General features: G+C 52.6%; 1 protein-coding gene across 2 annotated transcripts; it reads right to left on the bottom strand.

Annotated features, from left to right (window-relative positions):
- Positions 1-1,149: 1,149 nt before the first annotated feature.
- On the bottom strand, positions 1,150-24,874 carry GLIPR2 (GLI pathogenesis related 2). Of its 2 annotated transcripts, none has more exons than XM_004580998.3 (5): positions 24,712-24,874; positions 14,244-14,352; positions 13,818-13,921; positions 11,905-11,982; positions 1,150-1,683 (listed from the first exon to the last, which is right to left on the bottom strand). In XM_004580998.3, the coding sequence occupies exons 1-5, from the start codon at positions 24,722-24,724 to the stop codon at positions 1,523-1,525; spliced, it is 465 nt and encodes a 154-aa protein (XP_004581055.1). In that variant the 5' UTR covers positions 24,725-24,874; the 3' UTR covers positions 1,150-1,522. The 2 variants fall into 2 exon arrangements, with proteins under 2 accessions (XP_004581055.1, XP_058528472.1); XM_058672489.1 differs by lacking the exon at positions 24,712-24,874 and adding an exon at positions 15,647-15,668.
- Positions 24,875-27,310: the final 2,436 nt, after the last annotated feature.

Genomic DNA, 27,310 nt, shown 5'->3' on the forward strand with positions numbered 1-27,310 from the left:
CCATTCTGTCTCCAGGACTCTTAGTAAAAATTCCCAGTCCACTGCCACTGGAGGGACTGCCTGCTCTTGCATCCTAGCACCCCCTTGAGTCCCATCAGCTGTGTGCACCTGGGCTCCAAAACTTGGCCTGATCAGCAAGCAGTCTTCAGGGGGATGGGTGGAGGTGGGGTGTGGCTTGAGCCACCCCAGCCAGGCATTCAGCCTGACAGACTGTCTCAGCCACCCACAGCAAGGGGGCAGGAATCACATCGGGGGAAGACACGACCTCAAAGATTTTAATTTTGTCTTGGTCGGTATCTCTGATGGAATGAGGGGCGCAGCATGAGGCTGTGTTCGCAGCGCAACCCTGACGTCAAGAGGCTGTTTCCAAGTGTGGCCTGCTGGGACTCCTCCTTCCCCTCCGCCGCCTCACACTGACAAATGGGGAGGCCCAGGTTCAGGGATGCTGAGCTTGGCATCCTGGTTGGTTCCGCCTCCCCCCACCACCAGCCGGGGGCCCTTGTCTAGTTTGAAGCAAAACACAACCAAATTAGCGTCGCTAAGCCCCCGGTGCAAGACTGGAACACTTGGATCTGTCATACATTCCGGGAGACAGGGAGCCATCACACAGCTGCAGCCACAGCTGCCAGGAACAGGCCTGGGGCCCCGCCCTGTGTGGGAAGGCCTGGGTAGGGATGCAGTGAGCTCACCCGAACCCCCATCCACACTCAGTGACTTCATGCAGCCAATGCCACTTGGCCAGGAGCCCGGACAGTACGGAGGGACTCTCCCGGAACAGGGGGTGGTCTGAGCCATCCAGCCTAGGGGGAGGGGAATCTCCAGGTCTGAGCAGGCGCAACACAGTGAGCTCTGAAAAGCTGGAAGGGGGGAGCAAGGGGCAGGGCATGCTATTGAAATGTAAAAAGAGGCAAAGGAGTGGAGTGGCTTTCCCTCCCCTTTCTGTCGGGAGAACCTCCCCCCCATGTAGGATGACATCATGTCTTACAACTGAGCAGTCTCCCTATGGATGGATGAAGCCCTCGCCAGGGCCAACGCTCTATCGGAAGCGGCTTCACAGCCAGGTGCTTCCCCACCCCATTTGATGTCACGCTTCAGGGCAGGTTTAACAGTCAAAAGCATTTCCCAAGAACAGAGGGCAACACAGGAACATCACATGACAAGAATTTCCTTTCTCAGTGTCACAAATAGTTGGAGCACAAAACTTCCAAGGATGGACAGGAGAGGAAAGAAGCTTGTTTACAAGAGCACCAAGAGAGGTTTACAAGTTGACCTCCCCTCCCACCCTCAATCCCAGAAAACTGTGGTCTAGCCCGCCGCCAGGGTACATGCGTTTTCTGCTCATTCCTGCAGTAAGAGTGAGCTGGTGCAGGACTGGGTGTCCGGAGGTGTGCACCAGGGATGTGGGCAACGCATCACCCGTGCACATACACTCCCCTGCAGGGACAGACACACAGCTGGGTTTTTATGGTTCGAGGCACTTCATGTTCTCAAATCTCCTGCCTTCCCAGCACTTGGGGTGCAGTTATTTCTTGGGGGGCAGGACATTTTCCTCGAAGAAGCCCTGGTTGACAACATTGCCGGCTGGGAAGTATCTGGCCACCACGAAGGAGGACCCGTCGCTCGCCGATGCCTTCCCCACACCCATCTTCTTAGTATTCTTCCACACCATGGCCGTAAAATGCCCTGCAAAGAGGGAAATGGCCAAGTTAGCAGCAGCGTGTGTGCCCTGCTGCCATCCTGCCAGGCTTGGCACTGCTTGAGCCACACCGACCCTGGCCAAGGCCAGGAGGCTGCCCACCTGCCAAGATCATGGCAAAGCCAGTGATCCCACCAGCTCAGGTGCTGCCACCGACCTGGCATCTGCCTCTAGTTCCATTCCCCATCTGGTCTCGGGAGCGGGTATCACGGTAGACTGACCCCACCTCCTTTTTGCAAACTGTGTTGTCTTTCAGTTCCTCTTGCCACCCTGTCTCCTCTCCTCCTGTTCTTCCATCTCACCTATAAACCTGGGAAGGCTTGAGTGTCCCAGGGCTTAACCCTGGCCTCTCTTTTCCTCTCTTTAGACAAGTTCATCTTATGTGGAGAGCGGGACTTTGCCCCAAGATGGCGCTTGTTATTGTCTTCTCAAGGCACAAAGGCAGTAAACAAGTTTTAGGAAGTTGTAGAGGATTGGTTCAAGGTCTCATGCAGTCTGCATGGTGTGCGCGTGATCAGATTTGTGATTGGTGTGTGTGTGCGTGATCAAGGCTGTGATTGGTGTGTTTGATGCATGGCCAAGCAGCCCTGTTGGAATTGGCTGTTGATAGGGTTTTAACCTAAGTTTGAGAGAGAACAAGGGAGAAGAAGAACAAAGAGGAGTAGTGGTAGAGTAGTGGTAGTAGTAGTAGTAGAAGAGGAAGCCTGTAAATATGCTGTAGTTACTGCCCTTCTGTATTATACTTGGATTTCTTGTTATGTTATGTTATGTAATTAGTTTGTCCTTCAATAAATCCTCATAAGAGCAAGCACCTGTGTCGGAGCTTCACTCGCTGGACGAGGGACCCCGTTATCTGGTGCCGTGACTCGGATGATAAAAGTCAGCCGGTGAGTACCAAGAAGTTAATTAGCTGAGCAAATCGCTCAGGGAGTTGCTTACAGCTGCAATTAGTTTTCAACTGAGCCTTTGCTCAGGGAGTTTGCAACTGAGCAGATAGCTCAGGAAGCCGCTAAAAAGCTAGCCTTAAAGCCACCTAGAAAGGCCCGACGGACTCCTGTGCCACCCCCTGGGGAGCCTCTGGTGGCACCCAGTGCGCCGCCTTGGCCACACTCCGATCCTCCCAGGGGGGCTGCGCCCAGTGAGGCAGTGAGGCCACAGCCCAGGGAGGTTCAGTCATGGCATGATATTGTTGGAGCCAAGCAAGTTTTTCCTGTTAGAGAGGACAGGACCCAGAACCCTGCAGTTCGTTTGCATGACCCCTTAAATTTCAAGCTAATAAAAGATTTGAAGATTGCTGTGGATTCTTATGGGGTTCATGCGCCTTACACTATGGCTGTTTTGGATCAGTTGGCTGCTGATGTTTTGACTCCTGAGGACTGGAGGAATGTAGCCAAGGCCACTCTCTCCCCAGGCCAATACTTGCTTTGGAGAGCTGCTTGCCGAGAGCTAGCAATAGATATTGCCCGCCGTAATGCTCAGGCTGGGAACCCCACATGGAATGAGGAGGCATTATTAGGGGAAGGTGCTCATGCTGGCCAACAACAGCAGATTCAGTACCCTGAGCCATTGTATTTACAGGTTGCTAACATAGCCACTGGAGCTTGGAAGGCATACAGAGTAAGGGTGATGTGCGTTATTCCATTGCAAAGGTGACTCAGGGACCTAATGAGCCTTATGCAGACTTTGTGAGCCGTCTCATGGAAGTGGCAGGGAAATTATTCCCGGATGTAGAACAAGCCATGCCTCTGGTAAAGCAACTTGCCTATGAGAATGCAAATAGATGGTGCCGTGAGGCTATACGCCCATGGAAGCATAAGCCACTAGATACTTGGATAAAACTCTGTAGGGATGTGCATGACCAAGTTACTGCAGGAGTAATTCAGGCTAAAGAGCAGGCTAAAGTCATCATGAATGCTATGCGACAGGAAAGACAGGCTGAAAGTCGTACTCACATTTGTTTTAAATGTGGGAAGTTGGGACATTTTAGAAGGGATTGTCGCCAGAGAGGGCCGGCTCGACCGACTTCGCGACCTAGGCTTTGCCAACGTTGTGGCAAGGGAAATCATTGGGCACATGAATGTAGGTCGATGTCCGATATGATTGGCCGCCCCCTGGTCAGAAGTTACAGGCCAAAAAACGGGCATTGGGGCCCAGCATCCCGGGGCCCCTACAGAGCTTACGGGGTGCATCAGGACCCACAGGCACAGAAGGAGGAGTCATTCGCCGAGCCACACCTGGCAGCGTGGGACTGGACCTCTGTGCCACCTCCCACTTGGTACTGACTCCAGAGATGGGCCCACAAGCCCTGGAGACAGATTTCCAAGGGCCTCTCCCTGATGGTACAGTAGGAATAGTGTTTGGACGGAGCTCAAAAACTATGCGAGGTCTAGTTGTTCACCCAGGAGTAATAGATTCAGACTTCACAGGCATTGTCAAAGTTATGCTTTCTTCACCTAGAGGTATTACAGTTATTACTCCAGGGGAGCGCATTGCCCAATTGTTAGTTCTTCCTAGTTGCCATGCACGTTGGAGAAGTCGCAGTGCAAGTCGAGGTGATGGAGGTTTTGGGTCTTCAGGTAATTTTTTGAATTTGGATTTGGATGGTCGTTCTGCTGCTGAGCGTCACACAGCAGGCCCAGGTTTTAGTAAGGATTGGGTGATGTGGAAGGATGTATTAACAAAACAATGGAAGGGCCCGCATCCTGTCCTACGACGGACGCGAGGTGCAGTTTGTGTTTTTCCGCAGGACTCGGACGGACCAGTGTGGGTGCCAGAACGTTTAACGCGAACAATAAGAAAATCAGAGCAAGATGAACCTGTGGATGTGGTGGATGCTGACCGGACTGATGTTTCTTCAGACAATGGAGGCGTGGACTCCAGGATTCCCGCTGACTAATTCTGCCACCGCCAAGCCTGTACCCCTACGTGGTGTTATGGAATGGCAGTTTATTATTTCCCTCAAGTTACCAAAGTGCTATGTTCCTTTCATGTGTTACCTGTGTTGGTTGATTCCACTTTTCTAAGGCCTCAAATTGATGGAACTCATATTGATGAACATAATGTTACATTTCAATTGCAAGATTGTGTTCCTACAGATGGAGGTCCAGTGTGTAATGGTCTTGTTCGATCTGTAGAGCCTTGTTTGTTAACACATGCTATTAATGTATGTCATTTTACTGTGTTTCCGGCAGCTAATTATTCTGTGTTGTATGAAGTTAAGCCTCAGTATATTTGCTTAGCTAATGCTAGGTCTGATGAATTGGCATTTATGGGATTACCCTCTCCATTTGTTGGGTGCATTGAGCACCTTGAGGTTCTTTATTGGTTTGGTGATATTTTTTATCTGTTGCCTGATCTGGTGGAGGATGTTCAAGTTTCTTGGACGCCTCGTGTGTTGCCTCTGCCATCAATTACTGTTTCTTTGCCCATCGCACAAATCCTTCAAAATTCTGAACAGTTGAAAAATCATTTGAAGCGTAATGAAAAACAGTTGGAAGAGTATCAAGTAGTCACCACTATAACTAGTGGCAAGTTACTTCAAGTGCAGACTGCTATAGAGCATGATTCCAATAGTAGATGGTGGGATTTTCTCTTCTCTAGCCCTACCGCCACGCATCATTTTTCTGGAGTGTTTATTTTTCTGAGCTGTGTGTTTGGTGGTTTAGTGTTTTTGTGTGTTTGCAACTGTGGAATGTATGTGTATACCAAGAATCAATCGCGTAAGAACCTCCTGCAACAGCAGATCCTGGCTCAAGCCGTTCTCGCTCTCCAAAAGAATGATTCCCCTAAGGTATGGCTTAACATGCTGGATCGGTAGTCAATGACGGGTAAGTATCCAATAAGGCTTTACCAACCTAAGACAGGCGCCACGAGCCAGGTGGTTAGCCGATGACGGGTAAGGGAAGCTGAATTTGGAACACCTAAGACAGGCACGATCCCTTAGTTAATAAAACAAAAAGGGGGAATTGTGGAGAGCGGGACTTTGCCCCAAGATGGCGCTTGTTATTGTCTTCTCAAGGCACAAAGGCAGTAAACAAGTTTTAGGAAGTTGTAGAGGATTGGTTCAAGGTCTCATGCAGTCTGCATGGTGTGCGCGTGATCAGATTTGTGATTGGTGTGTGTGTGCGTGATCAAGGCTGTGATTGGTGTGTTTGATGCATGGCCAAGCAGCCCTGTTGGAATTGGCTGTTGATAGGGTTTTAACCTAAGTTTGAGAGAGAACAAGGGAGAAGAAGAACAAAGAGGAGTAGTGGTAGAGTAGTGGTAGTAGTAGTAGTAGAAGAGGAAGCCTGTAAATATGCTGTAGTTACTGCCCTTCTGTATTATACTTGGATTTCTTGTTATGTTATGTTATGTAATTAGTTTGTCCTTCAATAAATCCTCATAAGAGCAAGCACCTGTGTCGGAGCTTCACTCGCTGGACGAGGGACCCCGTTAATCTTATCCTGGTTTCCAGTTTTATTCCTGTAAGGCAACTTCCAGTTGTGTTGCCAATAGTAATGTACTGGACACTTCCACTCAGAATGACTCATGGCCCTTGCAAATCTAACTTGGTCCCCTAGAACCCAGCCCTGCTTGGACCTTCCCCATTTCATGATACCCCAGGGCACATCCTCCTAAAGGTGGTCTGCATTCCTTACTTTCCTTCATGTCCCCCACAACAGCCCATCACCCAACTAGAAGATACAACTTGAGGGCATCTACCCTCACAAGTACACGCTGGCCACCAACCCCTCGTGTGAGCCATCCCAGTAGCCAGCTGATGGGTCCTCAGCCTCCTCACTCATCCCCTCCAATTCATTTTCCACATAAGGAGCCGGAGTGATCCTACAGGGGCATACACCACAGCTGCTGATTTCCCTTTGTTCATTTCCAACTGCACTTAGAATGGAAATGAATGCTTTGGCCCACTTGCCAGATCATTTGCCAGTGGTCTGCCACACACTGGCTACAGGTTACAATGCTTTTCTGATGACCAACAGCTTCTTATCCTTTGGTGTCAACCTATATGTCACTTGTCAAAGACGCCTTTTGCAAACACTCTTGTTTAATGAACAACTTCCCCCTAGGCATTCTTAAAAAAAAAAAAAAACCTCGATTGTTTATTGTTTATTGGTTGGAGAGAGAGATCAATAGATCTCTCTCCACTGGCTCATTAGTCCGTGTTGGCTAGCACTGGGTCAGGCTGAGGCCAGGAGTCCAGGTCTCCATCCAGACCTCCTGTGTGCACAACAGGAACTGATCCCTTGAGCCATCACCACTCCCCCCAGGGTCTGTATCAGCAGAAGGCTGGAACCAAGGGGTAGAACCAGGAAGGGACCCTGATTCTCAGCTGGGGGGTCATGGGCACCTCAACCAGCATCTTCACTGCTTCACATGCCAAGCGCCATCTAAGATGTTCCTCCGCATAGCCTGTGTCCCCTTTCTAGTGTTCTGACCCTTGACAGGGATACATCTGCTTGGCTACTTAGTATTTCTTTTTTTTTTTTTTTTAAAGATTTATTCATTTTATTACAGCCAGATATACACAGAGGAGGAGAGACAGAGAGGAAGATCTTCCGTCCGATGATTGACTCCCCAAGTGAGCCGCAACGGGCCAGTGCGCGCCGATCCGAAGCCGGGAACCTGGAACCTCTTCCGGGTCTCCCACGTGGGTGCAGTGTCCCAATGCATTGGGCCGTCCTCAACTGCTTTCCCAGGCCACAAGCAGGGAGCTGGATGGGAAGTGGAGCTGCCGGGATTAGAACCGGCGCCCATATGGGATCCCGGGGCGTTCAAGGCGAGGACTTTAGCCGCTAGACCACGCCGCCGGGCCCAAGCTACTTAGTATTTCTTAGCTCTTTCAGCAGGCTATGAGTCCTACACTGGCAGAAACCAAGTTTGTTTTATTCATTAAGGTATACCCAGCAACTTGGCATTGGCTGCACATGAACAGGACAAAACAAGCTTGCTGAATGAATAAATGCATGGGTGGATGAATGGATTGAATAAATAATTAAAAGTCATGAGGAAGACCATTTGAGACTGAGCATCTATCTTCTAGTAGCAGTACAGGCCTTCCATAGTGACAGGTTTTTGAGACCTAGACCAGGGAACGGCCATGTTCAAAGTCCCCTCCTTGGAGCCGAACAGCTCCATTCTTTTGCAAGCCACCGCTGAGCTCTCCAGACACCTCAGATGCTTCAGGGAAATGTCTTCCCTCCAGGCTCCCACATCTCAAGCTGCGTGCCCTTCATCAACAAGCCTAGCCTCCCACTCTCCTTTCACCAGACGCCATGAGGGATTCTTTGCTTGACACAAAGCCACTGGATTTTATGGGAGTAGAGGTGGGGTGTTCCTCCTTCCTGTCTCTCCATGTGCTTCTATGGCCCTGTAGTGCATTTATTCACTCACCCACACAGCCCTGTCTTCTGCTAAGTACCTGGTCAGTTACTGGGCCAGTGATGTGAGGTCAGGCATCACATCAGAGGTGAGTGGGCATGAAAAAAAAAATGGGGTAGCTGTGGTGGAAAACAGGATAATCATTGTTCAAAAATTAAACATAATTGCAACTGGGTGGTGTAGCATGATAATTCTCTGCCTTCAGTGCCAGCATCCCATTTGGTGCTGTTTGGTGTCTTAGCTGTTTTACTTCCCATCCAGCTGTCTGCTTATGTCCGAGGAAAGCAGCAGAGGATGACACAAGTCTTGGGCCCCTGTACCCATGTGGGAGACAGGGGAAGAAGCTCCTGGCTCCCAGCTTCAGCTCAACTCAGCTCTGGCCATTTTGGCCATTTGGGGAGTGAACCAGTGGATGAAAGATCTCTCTCTCTCTCTTTATCTCTCCTTTCTCTGTAAAATCCATCTTTCAGATAAAAATAGAAAAGTATTTAAAGCAAATTAATAAATCTTAAACAAATAAAGAAGATCAAGAATTGCAAATGATTCAGCAGTTCCACTCCTGGGTGTAGCTCCACAGTACTGCAAGAAGAGAGTCAGATATTTCTACATCCATATGCATATAGAGAGGTGAACCAGTTGATCCAAAGCCACATACTCAAATACCTATCGACAAAGGAAGGGGTGGGGCTCGGCGTGGTAGCCTGGGGGTTAAAGTCCTTGCCTTGACCATTCTTGGATCCCATATGGTCACCAGTTCTAATCTCAGTGGCCCCACTTCCCAACCAGCTTCCTGCTTGTGGCCTGGGCTAGCAGCTGAGGACCACTCAAAGCCTTGGGACCCTGCACGCACATGGGGGACGCAGAAGAGGTCCCTGGCTCCTGGCTTTGGATCGGTGCAGTTCTGGCCATTGTAACTACTTGGGGGTGAATCAATGGACAGAAGATCTTCTTTCTTTCTCCTCTCTGTGTATCTGTCTTTCCAATAAAAATAAATCATCTTAAAAAAAAAACAAAAGAAGGAGTGAACAGAGTGGATGATTATGCAGATTTCAAAGGGAATTCTGATACATGTGGGTGAACCTTGGAAACATGCTGTGTGAAACAGGCCAGACACCATGCATATTGGATGGTTTCCTCTAAGTGAGGTGCATGCAGCAGTCAAATCCATCCAGACTGGAGATGGAGGAGGGGCTGCCAGAGGCTGTGATTGGGAGCAGGTGGGCAATGGGTGCAGGTGTCAATCTGAGAAGGTGAAAAGGTTCTGGGGATGGGTGATGCCGATGGTTGTTACAACCAACCCTAGTAAGTACATGGCAGTGCACTCAGTGCCGGTACCTACACCTAATGATGGTTAAAAGGGGGAACTCACACGCACAGCGAGAGTGAGACTGGCATCCACATTCTTCTAACCCTTCGGGGAAGAGCAAAACAGATACTTCCCACCGTGTCTTTCTCGTACACGGTAAAGACTGGGAAAAAAAATGTCCATTGACTAAATTTTGTGTTGTCCTTCAAGCCCCATTGAACTCCACTGTTATAATTTTTAAAATCTCAATATGCTGTATTTCTTTGTCTACATCCACAGAAGATTTATGAAAGTTATCAACTGCAGACACTCATTCTCACAGGTGCTGTCACCGAAATGAGAATGAGAAGAGCCCTTAGGGTCCACTCCTTCCCCCATGGCCCTAAAGTTGCATGAGCCTCCCCTCCGTAAGTGCACCACAAAGAGGACACGCTGGCTGCCCACTCTCCCTGCGCTCCAGCCCCCAGGGCCACAGCACCAGGCCATCAGGAGCCCTGGCAGCTGCCACGGAGGCCAGGGACCCAGCCTCTCTCTCCATCTCCTAGAGGGGGAAGAAGTTCCTGCATGAATCTCTCTGGCTGGCAAAACGACGCAGCTCCACAGTGGTGGGAACGCATGAGGCAGTTTCCCAACAGATGAGACTAAGCAGTTTTTCCTTTAGCTAGGGAGGCTGCGAGCTGCACAGAGATAATTAAGTTACAAGTACTTACAGATTAAAGGACACAACTTCCTTAGCAACCATCAGATACACACTGGTTTCTAAATCTAATTTACTAATGAGAGCTCTGATTTTTCCCCTTTCTTCCTTTCTTCCTTCTTTCCTCCCAGGACTAGAATCTGCACTCATATGGGATACCACCACCACATGTGGCAGCTTTACCCACTATGCTACAATGCTGGCCTCCTTTTTTAAAAAACATTTTTTTTCTTAAAGACATTGGGTTCAGGGCCTGGCGCCGTGGCATAGCAGCTAAAGTCCTTGCCTCGAATGTGCCAGGATCACATACAGTCGCCAGTTCTGATCCCGGCGGCTCCACTTCCCATCCAGCTCCCTGCTAATGTGCCTGGGAAACCAGCAGAGGCTGACCCAACTCACAGGGAAACCTGGATGAAGTTTCTAAAACCTGGCCTTGGCTTGGCCCGGTCTTGGCTCCTCTCTCTCTCTCTCTCTCTCTCTCTCTCTCTCTCTCTCTCTCTCTCTCTCTCTCTCCCTTTCTCTCTGTGTGTTGCTGTCTTTCAAACAAACAAATCTTGAAAGAGAAGAAGGAGGAGCGGAAAGAGGACTAGAGGTTAGAACTTGAATGAGAAAAAAATGTTTCACCTTATAGAACTTTCAAGTTTCCTCTCATGTAAAAGTATTACTCCTTCAGAATAAGCATGGGAACACATTTCAGCAGAATACAGCAAAGGAATGAGAGGAAACCACTTGTGTGGCACAGTGGTTAGGACACCTGCGCATCCCATATGGAAGTGCCTGAGGTGGGAGTCCTGGTTCCTCTGGCTAGCCCAGCTTTCTGCCCATGTTCACCCTGGGAAGCAGCAGGTGATGTGGCTCAAGAGCCCAGGTCCCCGATGTCCACTGAGTTCTGGGCTCCTGGCTTTGCCCTGACCCAGCCCCAGCTACTGCAGGTATTTAAGCAGATGAACTTGGGATGGAGGCTATCTGTTGGCCATTCAAATTACACATATAAATAAGGAAGGGCCTGGAGTGGGAGCAGCTGACAGTGTGGTTCAGCACCCCTTGCACCCCCACGCAATCAGATCCCTGAGCAGTGGGGAAGTGGGGTGGGCAGATTGAGGATCTGGGGGAGGCTGAGGCATGGTGGGCTCTGAGAACCTTCAAGGGTACAGCAAACCCCGTTTATAGCAACCGAAGCCCTATCCCCTTGCACACAACACATACAGCTCTGGATCAGGGCCTTGGAATCTGCTTCGGACCTGGGATTGCCAGCTTAGGAAAAGCCTCATTTCCTTTGCAGACTTCAGCATCCCTGCAGCTCAAATGGGCAGAATAAAGCTACAGGCGTGATGGCATTGGTAACCAGTAAGCGGTGTGGAAGTGGATCACCAGGTGCCCACAACCTGCCTGCAAGCGGATACTACGGCTGGAGGTTTGTTGGAGCCAGAAAACTGGAGACAAGGTGAGTCCCTCCCCAACTCCCCTCCCACCCCACCTCACCACCTCACCCTCCTGCTGCCTGCTCTGGCATCCTGTGTGGCAGAAAAGCCAGGACAGATGGCGCTACTTTTGCCCCGGGTCTCACCCATGCAGGCTTTGCAAGAGCCAAGAGCCAGCAGCAGGAAAGAGTGACTGTCTTAGAAGTATCACTTCCTCCTACTTCTGGAGAAAACCCGCCAGAGGTGGAGACCACAAGTGGCTCCTCCCCTGGCGGGGGCGAAGCAGCAAGAGGGAGGGTGAGGGTGGCCATGGAACCCCCCCCTTCCATCTCCCTGGTGTACCCTTCTGGAGTCTGCAAGGGTTCGGGAAAAGCCCAGGAGCCTGCTGGGACCATGTACTCACCTGTGCCCGAGGTGAAGCCAGGCTGCTGGAAGTTGTAATTCTTGATTTCACTATACCACCTGTCGGCCACCTCCTTTCCTGTATAGGAAAGACACCCTCAGACCTTGTGCTCAGAGCCACGCCCACCCCACACGCTAGGGCCACAGTCTGGGGTCTGAGAGAGCATCCAGCGCTGAGGCTCCCGGGTGTTCGTCCTGGCCTCCAGGTTAAGGACAGGAAGGAGTGCTGGTCTGAGTCTGTGTGTCCAGCCTGCTGTGGACTCGTTGTGCAGTCCTTCCAAGGCCATGCCCGCTCTGGACCTCTGTACCAGAAAACTGAACAGAGTCCTCCCGGGGCCTCCTAATGGTGCTCCCAGGTTCTAGGAGGCTCTAGCCTCTTCTCATCCCACATGTGCTCCTGCAGAGTGAAAAACAAATGGCTGGAATGCCATCCACAGGCCCCACAGGTGGAGATGCCAGTTAATTTCCTGGGGGCTGGTGCTGTGACACAGCTGGTAAAGCCACCGTCTACAATGCTGGCATCCCATATAGGCACCAGTTCTAGTCCCAGCTGCTACGCTTTTGATCTAGCTCCCTGCTAATGTGCCTGGGAAAGCAGTTGATAGTCCAAGTGGTTGGGCCCCTCCTCCCATGGGAAATCTGCAAGACGCTCCTGGCTTCAACCTGGCCCAGCCCCAGCCATTGCAGCCACCTGGGAAATAAAGCACTGGATGGAGGATCTTGGTCTCTCCCTCTCTGTAATTCTGCCTTTCCAATTAAAAAAAAAAGTAATTAAAAAATAAATAAAGGGGGAGAGGGTGTACAGCTGACCCCAGGCCTAGAGCTCAGGCCTTGGACCATAAAGCAGTGAGTCTTGGCTGTCACATGGCAGGTAGGTGTGGCTAGGGACCCTGTCCAAACCCGGAAGTCAGCTGGACCAGGGAGGGTTGCGAGTCTGCATCTCTGGCCCAACCCCGGCTGCTGCTTCTGGTCCATGAGCCACACCTGGGCCCGCCTTGTTCTGGAAGCATTTAGGAAAGCTGGATGCCTGCCTCCTTGCTCAGACCTACTGGAAAAGACACGTGGATGTCGGTATTTTTAAAAAAGCTCAGCCAAGGATCCTGGCGTGCAGGATAGGGAGCCAGAGCTTTGGAGGTCCCTGACTTAACCCTTCTTTCCATGTCTCCCTCTGGCCCTCCTGCGTCTGCTCCAGGCTCCTGGGAGCTACAGCCTGTGCCTAGCCATGGGCTGCAGGCAGAAGGGGGATACAGCTGGGTAGAGAGCAGGCACACAGCTCTCTGGGGTGGGGAGCCCAGGGCCAGTGGTGCTGGAAGTCTCAGGGCTGTTCCTGGGGACTCCCAGGAATGTGAGGCCAGCACGGAGGGAGTGAGTCATGCTCTCTCCCACTGGGGCTTGCAGGAAGTTCTGTCGAGTGGGGGAGCTCACGCTGCTCTTGTTCCTAAAAAGCCCTGCAGGGCTGCGGAAGGGGAGCCAGGGAGCTCAGCAATGTCTGGTCAGCATGGAGGATCGCTCCACCACGACAAAGCCAGAGACCAGGGTTTGTGTTTCCAAAGTGAAAATAGCCCTGTTGTTTATCACCAGCATTGTTAAAAATTAAATTTAGAAAAATGTGAGGAAAGGAGGATGAGTAGAGAGTGAGGAGGTTTTGTGGCAGCAGCGCGGGGCAGGAACCCTGATCTCCCTCCTACTTCTTCCCCCCACCCCCACCCCCGCCCCCGCCCCCGCCAAAGCAGACAGCACGTCTGACTCATCTCGCTGACCCTGAGCTGGCCAGCGAAACACTTAGGGAGTTGAAGTCAGCTTGCAGCCCATTCCAGGAATTCAGGGTTTCTCCTGTTCCCATGGAGGGTGTGGGGGACAGAAGGGTGGTCCTAGAAAGTCCCACCCAGGCCCAGGGCTGGGGTCACAACCCACCTGTCTGATCGTAGGATGCCCATGCCAGGTTCTCCCCACACTGACCGCGACTGGATTCTGGGCTGTGTTTGAGGATCCTTGTGCTGGCCAGGGCTTCAGAGTACCTGTCAGAGTCCATGGGGCTAGATCAGAGAGGGCCCACCCGGGCCAAGCCCAAAGGAGGGGTTGCACGGCCGAGCCTCCATCCCCATCTGGTTTGATAGAGGAAAAAGAGGAGCATCCCGCCTGTATGTGTGGCCTCTGGCAGACCCTTTTACAGAGGCACAAACTGAGGCTCCAAGGGAGCTGCCCTGGGGCAGGTGGCAGAATGAATGGTGATTCAAGCCTGGGTTGGATCAACACCTAAACCCACATCCAGGGAGCAGTCCCGGCCTTTCCCCCATCGGTGACAGCAGTGGCATCCCGGGGCAGGCTGGGGGCACTCACTGCTGAGCTTCTCGGTTGAGCTTCTTGCAGAGCTTTAGCGGAGGGACACCGTGCTGCTGCCGGTACTCATTATGCGCTTTCAGGACCTCATTATTGAACTGTTTTGAAGCTGAAAGGAGAACAATGCGGGGAGCGGCTCAGTGCAGTGCAAAGACCCTCGTGGTTGAGGTAAATGGTACACGTCCAGGCAGCTCCCAGCTCGAGGCTGGCCAGAAAGCCCCACACTACATGCTGTTTGTCTTGTGTCTGTCCTTTGCCACCACATCTCCACACAGGGAGACCCCGTGATGCTGTGAGCTCTCCCAGGCCTTGCTGGGGATCTGGGTCTTTATCCAAGGTGATGGCGAACCTTGGGGTGAGGGCAGGGCTATGATGGGGTGATGATGTGGCTTACGCTTCTGCAAGACTTTGCCAGCGGCTGAGTATAAGGTGCACCTGAGGTGCTGTGTAGATGTTGAAGGGCTGGATGGTCAGCCACAGGACCCCTGAAGGAAAACACCTGGGAAAGTTGAGGTATCTCAGGCCAGCTCCATAGTGAGGGAGGGAACCTGGAAAGGCCTGTTGTAGGGAACTGTGCTAAGCTGGGGAGGAAGGACGCCCATCCCGGCCTGGAGAAATCAAGGCAGTGAAGGATAATTAAGCAAGAGAGCTCGAGGGAAGGGCAGTACTGAGGAAGCAGGGGCAGGGAATAACATGGAAAAGAATGTGGTGCTGATTGGGGTGAGGCCATTAACTGGGTCCACAGCTGCAGTGGGCTAAGAGGTGGGGGTTTTGCCCAAGTTGGTCATGACCTCAGAGAAAGCAAGATCAAAGCGGGCTAGGATTAGGGAGAGAAGAAAGAGGTAAGACAGGGCAGGCAAGGTCAGTAGTGGAAAGAAGCTATACTAACTTGGTTCTGAAACAAAACCCCATTGATTAGTTATTCCCTGCTTATCCATCCAACACCCATTCAAATCACCCGTCCATCTGTCCATCCATCCATCCAGCATTTAACAAATAACACCCACTCATTCAATATCTCCTTTCTATCCATCCAATACCCATTCAAATTAACTGGCCCATCTGCCAACTATCATTCCTCAAATATCATCTCCTATCTATCCATTCAACATCCATCCCCAAACTACCCATGTACCCATCCATCTTTCAACAAACATCATCCATCCATTCATCCATCCATCATCTAACATATAGCATCCATCATCTGCAGTCTAGCCATCCAACACTCATCCAAAACCAATCAACCAACCACCCACCCTTCAAATACCACCCTTTCATCATCCAACACTGTCTATCCATCCGTCCAGTCTTCATCTAATACTCTTCCATTCACTGATCAACCCTGTGGTCAAGATTGCCACTCACCTATCCTTCCATTTCACATCCACCCCACTCCAGCCTACTCATCCATCCATCTGCTCTTTGAACATCTCCCCTGGGCCAGGCCCTATGGTTGTATTCTAGAGGTCCAGAGACAATCCAGCCATGTCCTGCCCCCGAAGAACTCACACAGAAGGGATACAGCCTTTTCAACAGCCAGCAGCATTGTGACAAAAGCCAAGATGAGTGTAGGTACAAGAGGAAGTTGGAGGAAGAACAACCTAACCCAGTCTGCAGGTGACCCCTGATGTGAGCGCTCTGTCCTGGGTGGGCAGGAATTAGCCAGGCTGAGATGGAGAGGCACCCCCCACTGGCCTTAGCAGTCCAAGGGCTCCCCTCCATGGAGGTGGGGTGAGGCCCATAGAGGTTCCCCAGCACTGAGCCTGTGCCCTGAGGGTTGGCTGTGGGTGGTGGCCGGAAGGGCGTGAACCTGAGTGTGAAGGAAGTGGGATACTCAGTGCCCTGCTGGGGTCGTATCACCAGCTTGTTAACTTTTTCTCCAAGCTAAGGACAAGACCTTAGAAAACCTCTTCTCCCTTCTTGGGGCCAGATACTTGGGGATACTTTCAAGGAGCCTCAGAGGGGACAAGAAGGGCCACTCCTCATCTCACCCTTAGGGTGAGCCCTCAGAGAGGGAGACTGTCAAGACTGCCTGTGGAGAAAGTGGTGGCTCAAGTGTCTGGTGTTTGGTGTGTGTGTGTGTGTGTGTTGGTAAACAGGGAGTGGTACCAGCCTCAGAAAGCTGTGGCTCAGCAGCCTTGTCACTGGGGTGACAGTAATGTGGGCTGGGGGAGCTGAAACCCCAGATTCCTGAGGTTTTGTTTGACAGAGATGAGAAGTGAACAAAAGCTGCAGGTGTTGACTAAGCTGGGGCAGAGGGCAGAGAGAAGCCTTCAGCTTGTGTGTAATCAAGAGGTGGGGCAAGCCTGTGTTCCTAGGAAAGACAGAGACGGCAGATCTAGTGGGGAGAAAGAGGAAGGTATTGTTGGATGAGGCCCAAGTTTCAGATCCTGCAGGCAGCTGAAGCCTGGCCTTCTGCTTCACAGCAGCGTGAACACCTGTAACATGACCAACTTTTTCAATGGTTAAGGTGGCACCTTTTCTGTGATGTGTTTTTGAACCACAAAGAGATGTCAAGTTCAACAAGTGACCCTGCCGCAGTCACAGGAATATTGGAAAGAACTCTTCAGGAGGACATGGTGGATGGGAACGGGTGGGCATCTCATGAGTGACAGGGTCAAAAGTCAGCAGGGTGGGGGGATGGCAGGGGCCCCCAGGCAGGACTGTTTCAAGCAGTCTATGCGAGAGACAGTGCCCATCTGAATTTGCTTTCCTATGTGAGAGAGGAGTCTTAGGGTCATGCATCCTGGCGAAGACCAGACCTTGGAGGATACTGGTGAGGCCGCTGATGAATTCTGGGGTGCCCTAGGGAGAAGCAGGGGGTGGTGGGTGCAAAAGGCAAGCTGAGAGATTTCTAGGCAGCCTAAATTAGGCTTTTCTGAGCAGTGCTAGGGGCTGGCACCCCAGGTAACGAGCTAGATGGAGACCACATGGTCCGTTCCCTTCCAAGTCGAAACTCCCTTAAAGTCTCATCTGAGAGGAGGCAGAATGAACAAAGGGCTTCCTGAGCTTCTCTAAGGAGATGGAAGGATTAAAACAATCATGTATCCGGACAATGGCATGTGACAGCACTGAGTGACAGGCTTGACAAGGACCGCCCTAAAGTCCTTTCCAGGTCCAGTGTCTCAAGCAGGACATGGTGGAACTAGCCCAACACCAAGAAATGCATGAGACTGTGGGATGTATACCAGAGTGAACCAGGGAAGGCTGCCTGGAGGAGTTGTTCCTCGATCAACAGGCATGAGTTAAGGAGGCAAAGGGCATGGAAGCGGCCAGAGTAAAAGAGACCCAGGCATATCCTGGAGCACTGAGTGAGAGGGGGAAATTATGGGAGCAGGTGGATAGCCAAGGTGAGTCCAATTTTAAAAAAATTATCTTTTATGTATTTGAAAGGCAGAGAGACACAGACATAGAGAGAAATCTCCCATCTGTTGGTTCTCTCCTCCCAAATGTCTGCATTAAGTGTGATTGGGGCCAGGAACCCAGAACTCAAATCTGGGCCCACGTACTTGGACCATCACTCAGTGCCTCCCAGGCTGTGCATGAGCAGGAAGCTAGATTGGGAATGCCACTAGGACTCAAACCCAGGCACTGTGACTTGAGATGGGCGTGGCCCCCATGGTGTCTTTACCACCATACTAGACACCTGCCCAGGGAGTGCCAGCTTCAAGGCAGCCTGTGTGTGGGCGTCCAAGTGCCCTGGACCCCACGGTGCTGCAGGTGCTGTGGGCTCCTTGGCAACAGGGACATAAAACGCTGCTACAAACTAGGTTGCTGCACTCCCAGGAAGTGGGAAGTGACCAGAAACAAAAGTGAAAGTGCCTGGGTTCGCTTGGAGCCCAAGCGAGGCCTGAGTTCCTGGAAGCAATGGCAGGGTGTCCTGGCTGGAAAGCAGGGGTGGTGGGGGAGGACGGCTGGACCCACAGTCACACCAGTCACACTGTGGGCAGTCACAGGAGTCCTTTCTCACCCTGGCAGGTGTCATAGGCCAGGTAGCTCCTCCAAGATCGTCCAGCAAGTTATCAGTGGTGACCACACCCAACAAGAGGCACACCCAGCTTCTGCAGACAAACCTGAGAACACTGATAAACAAAAGAAAAAAAAAAAAAGAGAATCCGCCCAACCCCTGGTCAGGCAGGGAGAGTCCCAGCAGCCATCCACGATGGAGAGGGGCCGGGATTACATCCTTGTTTCTTTGCAGGAGGGCAGGGGAAACTGAACAGGCAGGCGAGGCAGGCGAGGCAGGCGAGGCAGGCCCAGTTGCCCTGGCCAGCCAGTCCTTCCTAGGTGAGATCTTAGCAACCTTGACCTTGCCCATTTTTCTGACTAGGAAAGTGAGGCTTGAGAAGGGAACTTGCCCAAATTCCCACAACTCCTCCAGGAGTGGACCCATCACATCCAGGGGGACTGATGGGATGGGGGCAGCCTCTGGCCTGACCCGCTAACCCAGAGGACAGGAGACAGATGAGGATGCAGATGGTAACCTAGGAAACAAAGCAACACACAGACCCTGGGAGGCAGGCACAGTACAGCCTTGGGGTTTCTGGAGGAGAGAAGCGGAAGAGGCAGATTTCTCAAGAGCCTGTGGGGGAGGAAGGAGGTGTGTGGTGAGGGCAAGCCCATAGACGCAGAGACGCAGAGACGCAATGGGAGCTACAGGGGCCAGGTATGGGACTGCAGCTAAAGGTCAGAGCTGTGGAGGGGCTCCCTGGGGCTGAGGGAGGAGGCCACATGGGCTCTCTCCCAGGGTGCAGGCAGCCACCAAAGCCCAGGGCAGTCAGGGGTCAGCGCAGGAAGTGAGAACAGCTCCCCACAACCCCCAACCTTGGCAAGAGGCTGTATGGTCTCGCCTTTTGGGCAAAGCTGGTTCTGCCTGTTTCTAGTGAAGAAAGTATCAAGTTGATCACTGGGGTTAAAAAAAAATGCATTCCAGATGGGCAGCTCCTATAAAGTGCAGGCCACTGGAAATTCAAGAGGCAAGTCCCAGCCCTTCCCAAGTCAAGTGACCTACTATAAGTGGCTGGAATACACTGTGCCACATTTTCCCCATAAATGAGCCCGGGGAGGCCAGGACCCACCTCGCAGGGCTAGGGTGAGGGGTGAAGGCATTGATGCACATTGGTGTGAGGGAACTAGGATACAGGACATAGCAGTGATTAAAATCAGCTATAGCCATCATTATCACCATGTGGCCAAACCTCTTCGCACCTGCCAACCCCCTCACCCCTGTCCCATCCCCTGAAGGCCCGCCCGTGGGAGCAGAGCTGTGAGCACTTAACGTGATCTTCCACAGTCTCTGTTGGTACCTATGAGCTCAGACATTTGCTGGCTCATTCACTCACTCTGCTGGGTGAGCCACCGGAAGAGGCTCAGTGAAGCACACAGCTGAGCCAGGAGTCTTCTCCTGATCACAGACAAGGTGTTGGTGGGGGAGGGGTATGTGACCCACCAGGGGAACTCCCCAAATCTGAGGTCACCAGAGGGGCATCCACACTGGAACTAAGCCCAAGGGTGCCGCTCCACCCTACACACAGTTTCCTCTTCTCCCTGAATCCGGGAAGGACTATCAGTTATTTGATTGCTCATGGGACCAAGGAATCCACTTTTGCCAGCAGGAGCCTCCCCTGCAGGCTGCCCAGGCTCAGACAGCAGATGTGCAAGGAGCGGGGAGTTCAGGCAGGGAGAGGCCTGCTGGGCCTGATGTGGAGGCAGCACCATCCCCCCACACCCCACCCCTACTCTCTTCCTGGGTAGTGACAGCTGCGGGTTTCAAAACCAGGGAGACTCCGCCTTTGAGTGTAAATGGCCACTTGGTGGGAAGTCTAAGGCTGCCTAGGAACCCTGCCCCCCCACCCCCAACACACTCTCACTATTGCTGTGCTGGTGGCAGGAGATAGGGGCAGAGGCATGCTGTATTTCTAAGAGATGATTAGAGGGCGTGGGGGAGGGCCCAGCTCAGCCAAGGTCAGTGGCCAGGATGGCAAAAAGGAAAGTAGGCAGCTGGGGAAGCAGAGAACTGGAGTATAATCTAGGCTTGCTCACTTGGCTGGTGGGGTGTGAGCTTGGGCAAGGTCCGTAGAGGTATTAATCCTTCCACCATCTAGAAAGTGGGATGGATTGCAGTCGCCTTGCAACACAGTTAAAGCAGCTGGCAGCACCTAGCGGTCTCTTTATCTTGCATGCAGGAGGCAGGTGATGTGCCATCACTGTTACTAGGGCAAAAGGCTTCCTTTCTCTGCCAGGCTTCCCAGGGAGACCAGGGCTGGGAGCAGGTTCTAGGAGTTTGGACTCTAGACTCTATACAGAGTCAGTGGTGTGAGAAGTTTCAAGTCATGGCCTTTACCCCAAGCAGCTGTGGGTGTGACAGAGGCTAAAGATGAAAGGAGTGCTGAGAGGCTGGACTGCAACACCCACTGGTTCCAGTGGAAGTCAGGGCTGAAAACAGAACCAACCCAGCAACTGCAACCACCAGCGATCGGGGTGATGGACTGTGCCGGGCCCTGTACTTGCTAGTACATACAAGAATCTGGTCTGGGAACAACTCAGACAACGTTTCTTTGGGGATCTCCCCAATCAAACTGCCAGACTCAGAACCCTAACCATGAAAAGACAGAGGACAGAACAAGTCAATCAACCACCTCAGCTATATGTTGGCAGTGAAAAACTGGGCAAATGGAGACTCTAAGATGGACTATGTCAATCAGTGGATTCTTCAACGGCCTCATCGTGCTTGGAGTGGCAAGACTGGCAGCAATTCATCTGTTGAACTGTCAAAACCACTTGAGCAAAACCCTCAGAGCATGCCCCACATCAGGGACTTGGGATGGGTGGGAGACTGGGTGGGGCTTTTCCCTTAATATCCCCCTTAACCTCAGATATATGAAGGAAACAATGTAGAAATAATAGTCTTACCCACTTTCCTGTAGCCCTTGAACCTTTTTACCCTAATCAACTATGTAAAGATTATCAAAAATATAATTTAAAAAATGGAAATAAAAAAGAAAGGAGTGCTGAGTAAACTGAGCCTCAGTAGAGGCAGGGACTGATTTCTTTTTAAAAATTATTTATCTGAAAGGCAGAAGAGCAGAGATCTTCCACCCTCTGGCTTACCCGTCAAATGCCCACAGCAGCTAGGGGTAAGCCAGGGAGAAGCCAGGAGCCAGAAACTCCATTTGGTCTCCCACGTGGGTGGCAGGGACCCAAGTTTGTACTCCTCTTATGCATTAGCAGGAAGCTGGACTGGAAGCACCGGTAGCTAGGATTCGAACTGAGCATTCTTGTGATAGGTGCGGGCATCCCAAACGGTTGCTTAACGCACTGCTCCACAGCATCTCCTGGCTTACAGTGGTCTCTATGAATCCCATGGAGCCCTGTGCAGAAGCACCTCTCTGTGGGTGCCAACTGCCACATGGATGCAGCCAGCAGCCCCAGGCTGAAGGGCTTACTGGGCCTGGGTCACCTGTTTTCTCTTAGGGACACAGGAGAGTTTATGGGTGGGGGAAGACAATTAAAATGTATGTTACTATGAGGGAGCTAGCCCTGGGTTAGCAATCTGGAAGGCCCTTGGGTGTGTATTGAGGGGGCGGTGGTAGCATTTAATCCAACTGGCTCTAACCTGTTTCCTGCCACCAACCCCGCGCTTGCTAGAAGTCATCCTCCTCTGAGAGAGGCCTCCTGTCCATGTCTCCAGTCCTCCATCACTGCCATTTCACACCTCTGACCCTGACTTGTCAGCTCAGTTTACTCAGCGCTCCTTGCTTTTTTATTTCCATTTTTTAAATTATATTTTTGATAATCTTTACCTAGTTAATTAGGGTAAAAAGGTTCAAGGGCAACAGGAAAGTGGGTAAAGCCACGGTGCGGCAAATCTGCCCCCTTCCTCTCCAGCCAGCTCTCCAGCAGCCTGGCCCTGCTGCTTTTCCATCCAGCCCTGCCTCTCTACGGTACCCCAGGTTCCAGCCAACAGAGCCAGGGTTCCCTAGACCCACAGGTTCAGGAACCTGCACTGAGCTCCCTTGCAGATCTCCCACTAACCCCGTACGGCTGTCACCTGCAACCACCTTGCAAATGGAATCACTTCCCACCTCTTCTAGAGCCATATGGTGCCTCTTATCCCCTCATGAGCTCATTCATTCATTTCACCATCCCAGGGAACACTCCTGAGGGGATAAGGGCTATGCCCTCCCCAGCATGGGCTTCACACCGCTAGGTACACGACTGGAAGATGGTGAGAGGGAGGGATGAACAGTCAGGGGCATGAGGCATAGCTTAATATGAGCAGCTCAAAGGACTGAGAAGAGAAGCTGGGGCGAGTGCGAGCCTGTTGAGGCACAGCCATACAGCCTCCACCTGTGGTGCTGCCGTCCATTTCAGTGCTGGTGTAAGTCCCAGGTGCTCTACTTTCACTCCAGCTCCCTGCTAGTACACCTGGAAAAGCAGCAGAAGATGGCCCAAGAGCTTGGGCTCCTACACCCCCTCAGAAGACCCAAATGAAACTCCTGGATCCTGGTTTTGGCTTGGCTCAGCTCCCTAGCTATTGAAACCATCTGTGGAATGAACCAATGGATGGAAGTTGTATCTCTCTGTAACCCATTCCAATAAATAAATCTTTTAAATGCAACTTTACAGAATTTGTAGAATTTCTGATACATCTACAGTGAAGAAAGTTGATTCCCCAAGAAGAGATTCCCAAGTGCTTTCCCATCCATCCTAGGTGGCCTCATCGCCACCCACCCTATTCTAACTATAATAGCCCCCTCTTACCTGCAGTGTCACCTCCTATGGTCTCATGGCCATCCCTGGCCTGAAAATATCCAAATAGAAAGTTCCAGGAATAAGCAGTTCATAAATGTTAGATTCCTCACTCCAACCCACTCGTGATGAGTCATCTCTTCAGCGTATCCACACTGTATGCACTACCTTCCTCTCCTGCCCCACCATCACTCAGCAGCCACTTGGCTATCACATGGACTGCTGTAGTATTGCATGGCCTGCGTTCAGATCATCCTTATTCTACTGAAGGTGCAAGTGAAGCCCCAAAGCACTTTCTCTAAGGGTGGCCTCATAGCATCACAAGAATGGTGAGCAGGGGGAATCCAGCATTTTGAGTAATTCACGTAATTTTATTATCTACCTCATTGTCACTGTTCTTAGTTATTGTTAATCCCTTACTGTCTTTACAAAGTTCATCATAGGTGTGTGCATACAGAGAAAGCAGCCGACAGAGAGTTCTGTTAAGACCATCCCTCGGACATCTTTTCCTACTGTGAAAGAACCTGGGCATTCCCAAGGGTCACCGTCATTATCTGGGAGAGCAAGGAGGCACAGAGCAGGAGAGTTACCAGGGTCAGGGCTAGCCCGGAGCTCCAGGCTCACTGGTTAGCAGCACTGGCAGGGAAAGGCAGCAGCTCCCAGTGCTGGCATCTCCAGGACCTGGACGCTGGAGGCCGCACCCAAGAAAGGTCCTAATGCTCCCCCAGGAGGCTGAGGACCCCAAGGAAGCGGGACGTGTGAGCCCCTTCAATAGCTGCACCCAAGAACCGCGCGGGGCTCAGGGAGGCCTATTAGGAATCAGGGCCACCGTAGGCAGAATAGCTTTCCACACTTGATCTTAGCCAAAAGGCCAAGAAGCCATAGGCAGAATAGCACGCGGCTGGGCCGCTCCTCCGGGAGAGCCAGCTTAGGAACAGTGGAGGTGCTGAGTGCTGGTCAAAACAAAACAAAACAAAAAACCAACCAACCAACCAACCAGCCAACCAAAAAACCCGGGTGAGCAGAGTGGGGTTGGGGTGGGGTGGGAAGCACCCCGGCGCTAGCCTCCGACAGAACGGCCAGAGTGGAGAGCGCAAAGAAGGGGTGCTGGCCAACTCCCAGACGACCAGTAGGGGGGCTGGGGGCTGTGACTTACACCCAACGACACCAGGGAGGGACCAAGCGTGGCCTGGCGCGGCGGGGGCTCTGGGATGGGAAGGGATACGCAGCGCAGCCCTGGGAAGGCTGGGCGGGGTCAGGGGGGCGGCGCGGCGCAGGATGCTGTCACACTTTGGGGACTTTTCCTAACTCTGTAACTCCATCCTCCTCCCGAAACAAAGCAGGAGCTCCACCGGCCGGTCGCGCAGCGCTCGCCTCGTCCACGCCTCGGAAGCCCTCCCTGACGCCATCTCTGGCCGACTGCCAGGGGGACCCTCCCTGGGGCTGCCTTCGTTCCTTCTCTCCCGGTGGCCAGACCGCCACCCGCCTTCCTGGCTGCTCCGGAAACTGCCCGTCCGGCGCCTCTGGGCATCTCTACCATAGCGTGTCTTCATCCCGCGCTCCGGGTCCCGCATCGCAGCCGGAACCGGGTCCTGCGCCCGGGGGCCGCCTAGCTCCTGGGACCCCGGTCCGCCGCTGGGCACTGCCCGCCAGGGTAGCCGACCCGGAGTTCCGGGGTCTCCCCTCCACGGCCCGCCGGGGCCCCTCCTGGACTCACCTGACTTGCCCATGGCCGGCTAGGCGCACTCCTCGCTCGGTGTCCGCTGCGCTGCGCTCCGGGCCGGCCCGCGCGTTACTGGCCCAGAGGGGGCCGGGCAGCTGCAGTCCCTCCCTCGGCACCGCCCGGCCCCCGCCTTTTAAGGAAGGCAGCGACAGCTGCGGGCGGAGGCCCTCCGGGCGGATTTGAGGGTCGCTAGCGCTCGCCCCCAGAGCGGAGCGGACCCCTCTTCCGATGCCGATTGCTGGACCTGGAGAGAAGCCCACGTACCTGTCACTCGTGGGGCTCCTGGTGAGTCTTCCACGGCTGCCACGCCTCGAGGACCGCGATATTCACGGCTGCAGCATGAATGGGGGGGTGGGGGTGAGGATTCATGCTACCCCTGGCTAGACTGGCCCCTGGCATTCAATTCAGGCCCGGGGATGTCCGCTTCCCCTGCGAAGTGGTCTTGGACTGGCAAGTCGTCCGGTTTTAGGGGCGGAAAGTGGGGTGGTGATGAGCACCAGCCGACATGGAGCTGGACCCCATTGACCTCTGGGGGGGGGGGTGCACACCACGACTGGGACCTTGTTGACCCTGTCCCATTGACCCTTGACGCCCCTCAGGCTAAGTCCAGTTCCCCATCCCTGAAGTGTGGCTGTGCAGTCTGGGATTCCCCAGTTCCCTGCCTTTGCCTCCGGCTATTCCCTTAGCCGGTTGGGAGCACAGGTCCACATCTATCACCTACCCATGCCTCGGAGCTGTCAGTCTTAGCAACTTCCAAAGGTCCAGCCTTTTCTGGCCTTGGGCCTGGAGACACCTGCTCCCGGTCAAGGCCCTGACCACTGCGTGCAAAGAGCACTTGGGTGAAGATGCAGCCAGGGTCTCCTCAGAGGAAGTCCTTCCGGGGCAAGGAACCCCTCCTCCACCCTTGCTAAAGGGGCCAGCTTAAGACTGCTCATGAAGACCCCAGTGAGCTGGTCTTCCAGGGGGTGGATTTGTAGATGTGTGGTAAAGCAGCATCAGGGCTGGCACTGCCCTCTCTGCTCCTTCCTTCACTGCCAAATCAACACCCTCGGCTGCTGTTCAACACTTGTCCTGTTCAGAGCTGCTCAAGGTGGCGTCCAGATGGAGTCCGAAGGGACATCTGGTGCCGGGTAGGGAGCGAACCCGCTATGACACTCAGCATCCTTCCTGTTTTGCCCACAAAGCCCCGTGGAACTGATCAGAAGGAGTCCCAGATAGGTCTCTAGAAGGCGCCTTCCGTGGAACCCAAACTCTGAGATCACAGTGGAGGCAGACAGCTCTTGTCTGCGTGCAGAGAGACCCTGCAGGGACTGAGGTGGTTCAGAGGTGAGGCCTGAGAGGAGGGCTGACAAGGGAGGGGCCAGAGTCCGAGCATGGTGTCATCTGTGGAGTCTGCAAAGGGGGTACTGCTGGGTGCTCTCAGGGCTAGCCTAAGCACCAGGCATGTGGTGGGGACAGCACTGAAATGTATCTAGTGCTGTAAAACAATTGGAGCTGGCTCAGGCCAAAGCTGGGAGCTGGGGGTATCCTCCAGGTCTTCCCACATGGATGCAGGGGTCCAAGGACCTGGGCCATCCTTTGCTGCTTTCCCAGGTGCATTAGCAGGGAGCTGGATTGGAAGTGGAGCAGGTGGGACTAGAACTGGTGACCATATGGGATGCCAGCACCACAGGAGGCAGCTTAGCTCATATGCCACAACATCACCTCAGTTTTAGCTTTTCCGTTAATTTTTATCATGTATGATGTGGGGTGAGGCTTGTGATTCTCTCTCTATGTCTCTTCCTCTTCTTTTTAACTGACATATAAGAATTGTGTATCATGGGCCCGGCGGCGTGGCCTAGCGGCTAAAGTCCTCGCCTTGAAAGCCCCGGGATCCCATATGGGCGCCGGTTCTAATCCCGGCAGCTCCACTTCCCATCCAGCTCCCTGCTTGTGGCCTGGGAAAGCAGGAGAGGACGGCCCAATGCTTTGGGACCCTGCACCCGCGTGGGAGACCTGGAAGAGGTTCCTGGTCCCGGCATCGGTTTGGCGCGTACCGGCCCGTTGCGGCTCACTTGGGGAGTGAAACATCGGATGGAAGATCTTCCTCTCTGTCTCTCCTCCTCTCTGTATATCCGGCTTTTCAGTAATGATAAAATCTTTAAAAAAAAAAAAAAAAAAAAAAAAAAGAATTGTGTATCATGTGATGTTTGGGTGCATGTGTACCTTGTGCAATGTCTAACTGAGGTAAATATAACTACTTGAACATTTAACATCCCCTTAGATTGGGGTGGGAATCTTAAAAAAAAAAAAAAAAAAAAGGGAAAAAGAGAGAGAGAGATCTTCTGTCTACTGGTTCACTCTCCAAATGGCTGCAATGGCCAGTAGGAAACCATGAGCTTCTTAGATGCAGGGACCCAAACATTTAAGCCGTCCTTCACTGCTTTCCCAGGCCCCAAGCAGGAAGCGGGATGGGAAGTGGAGCAGCCGGGACACGAACCGGAACTCATATTGGATGCCGACTTCACAGACAAGGTCTTTGCTTGCCACCATATGGGTCCTAACAATTGGCTTTAATGTTTTGAGTTGGCTGATCCATCAGCCTATTATACAT

The sequence above is a fragment of the Ochotona princeps genome, chromosome 14 (genome assembly GCF_030435755.1).
Source record: "Ochotona princeps isolate mOchPri1 chromosome 14, mOchPri1.hap1, whole genome shotgun sequence".
In the NCBI taxonomy this organism is placed as follows: Eukaryota; Metazoa; Chordata; class Mammalia; order Lagomorpha; family Ochotonidae; genus Ochotona; species Ochotona princeps.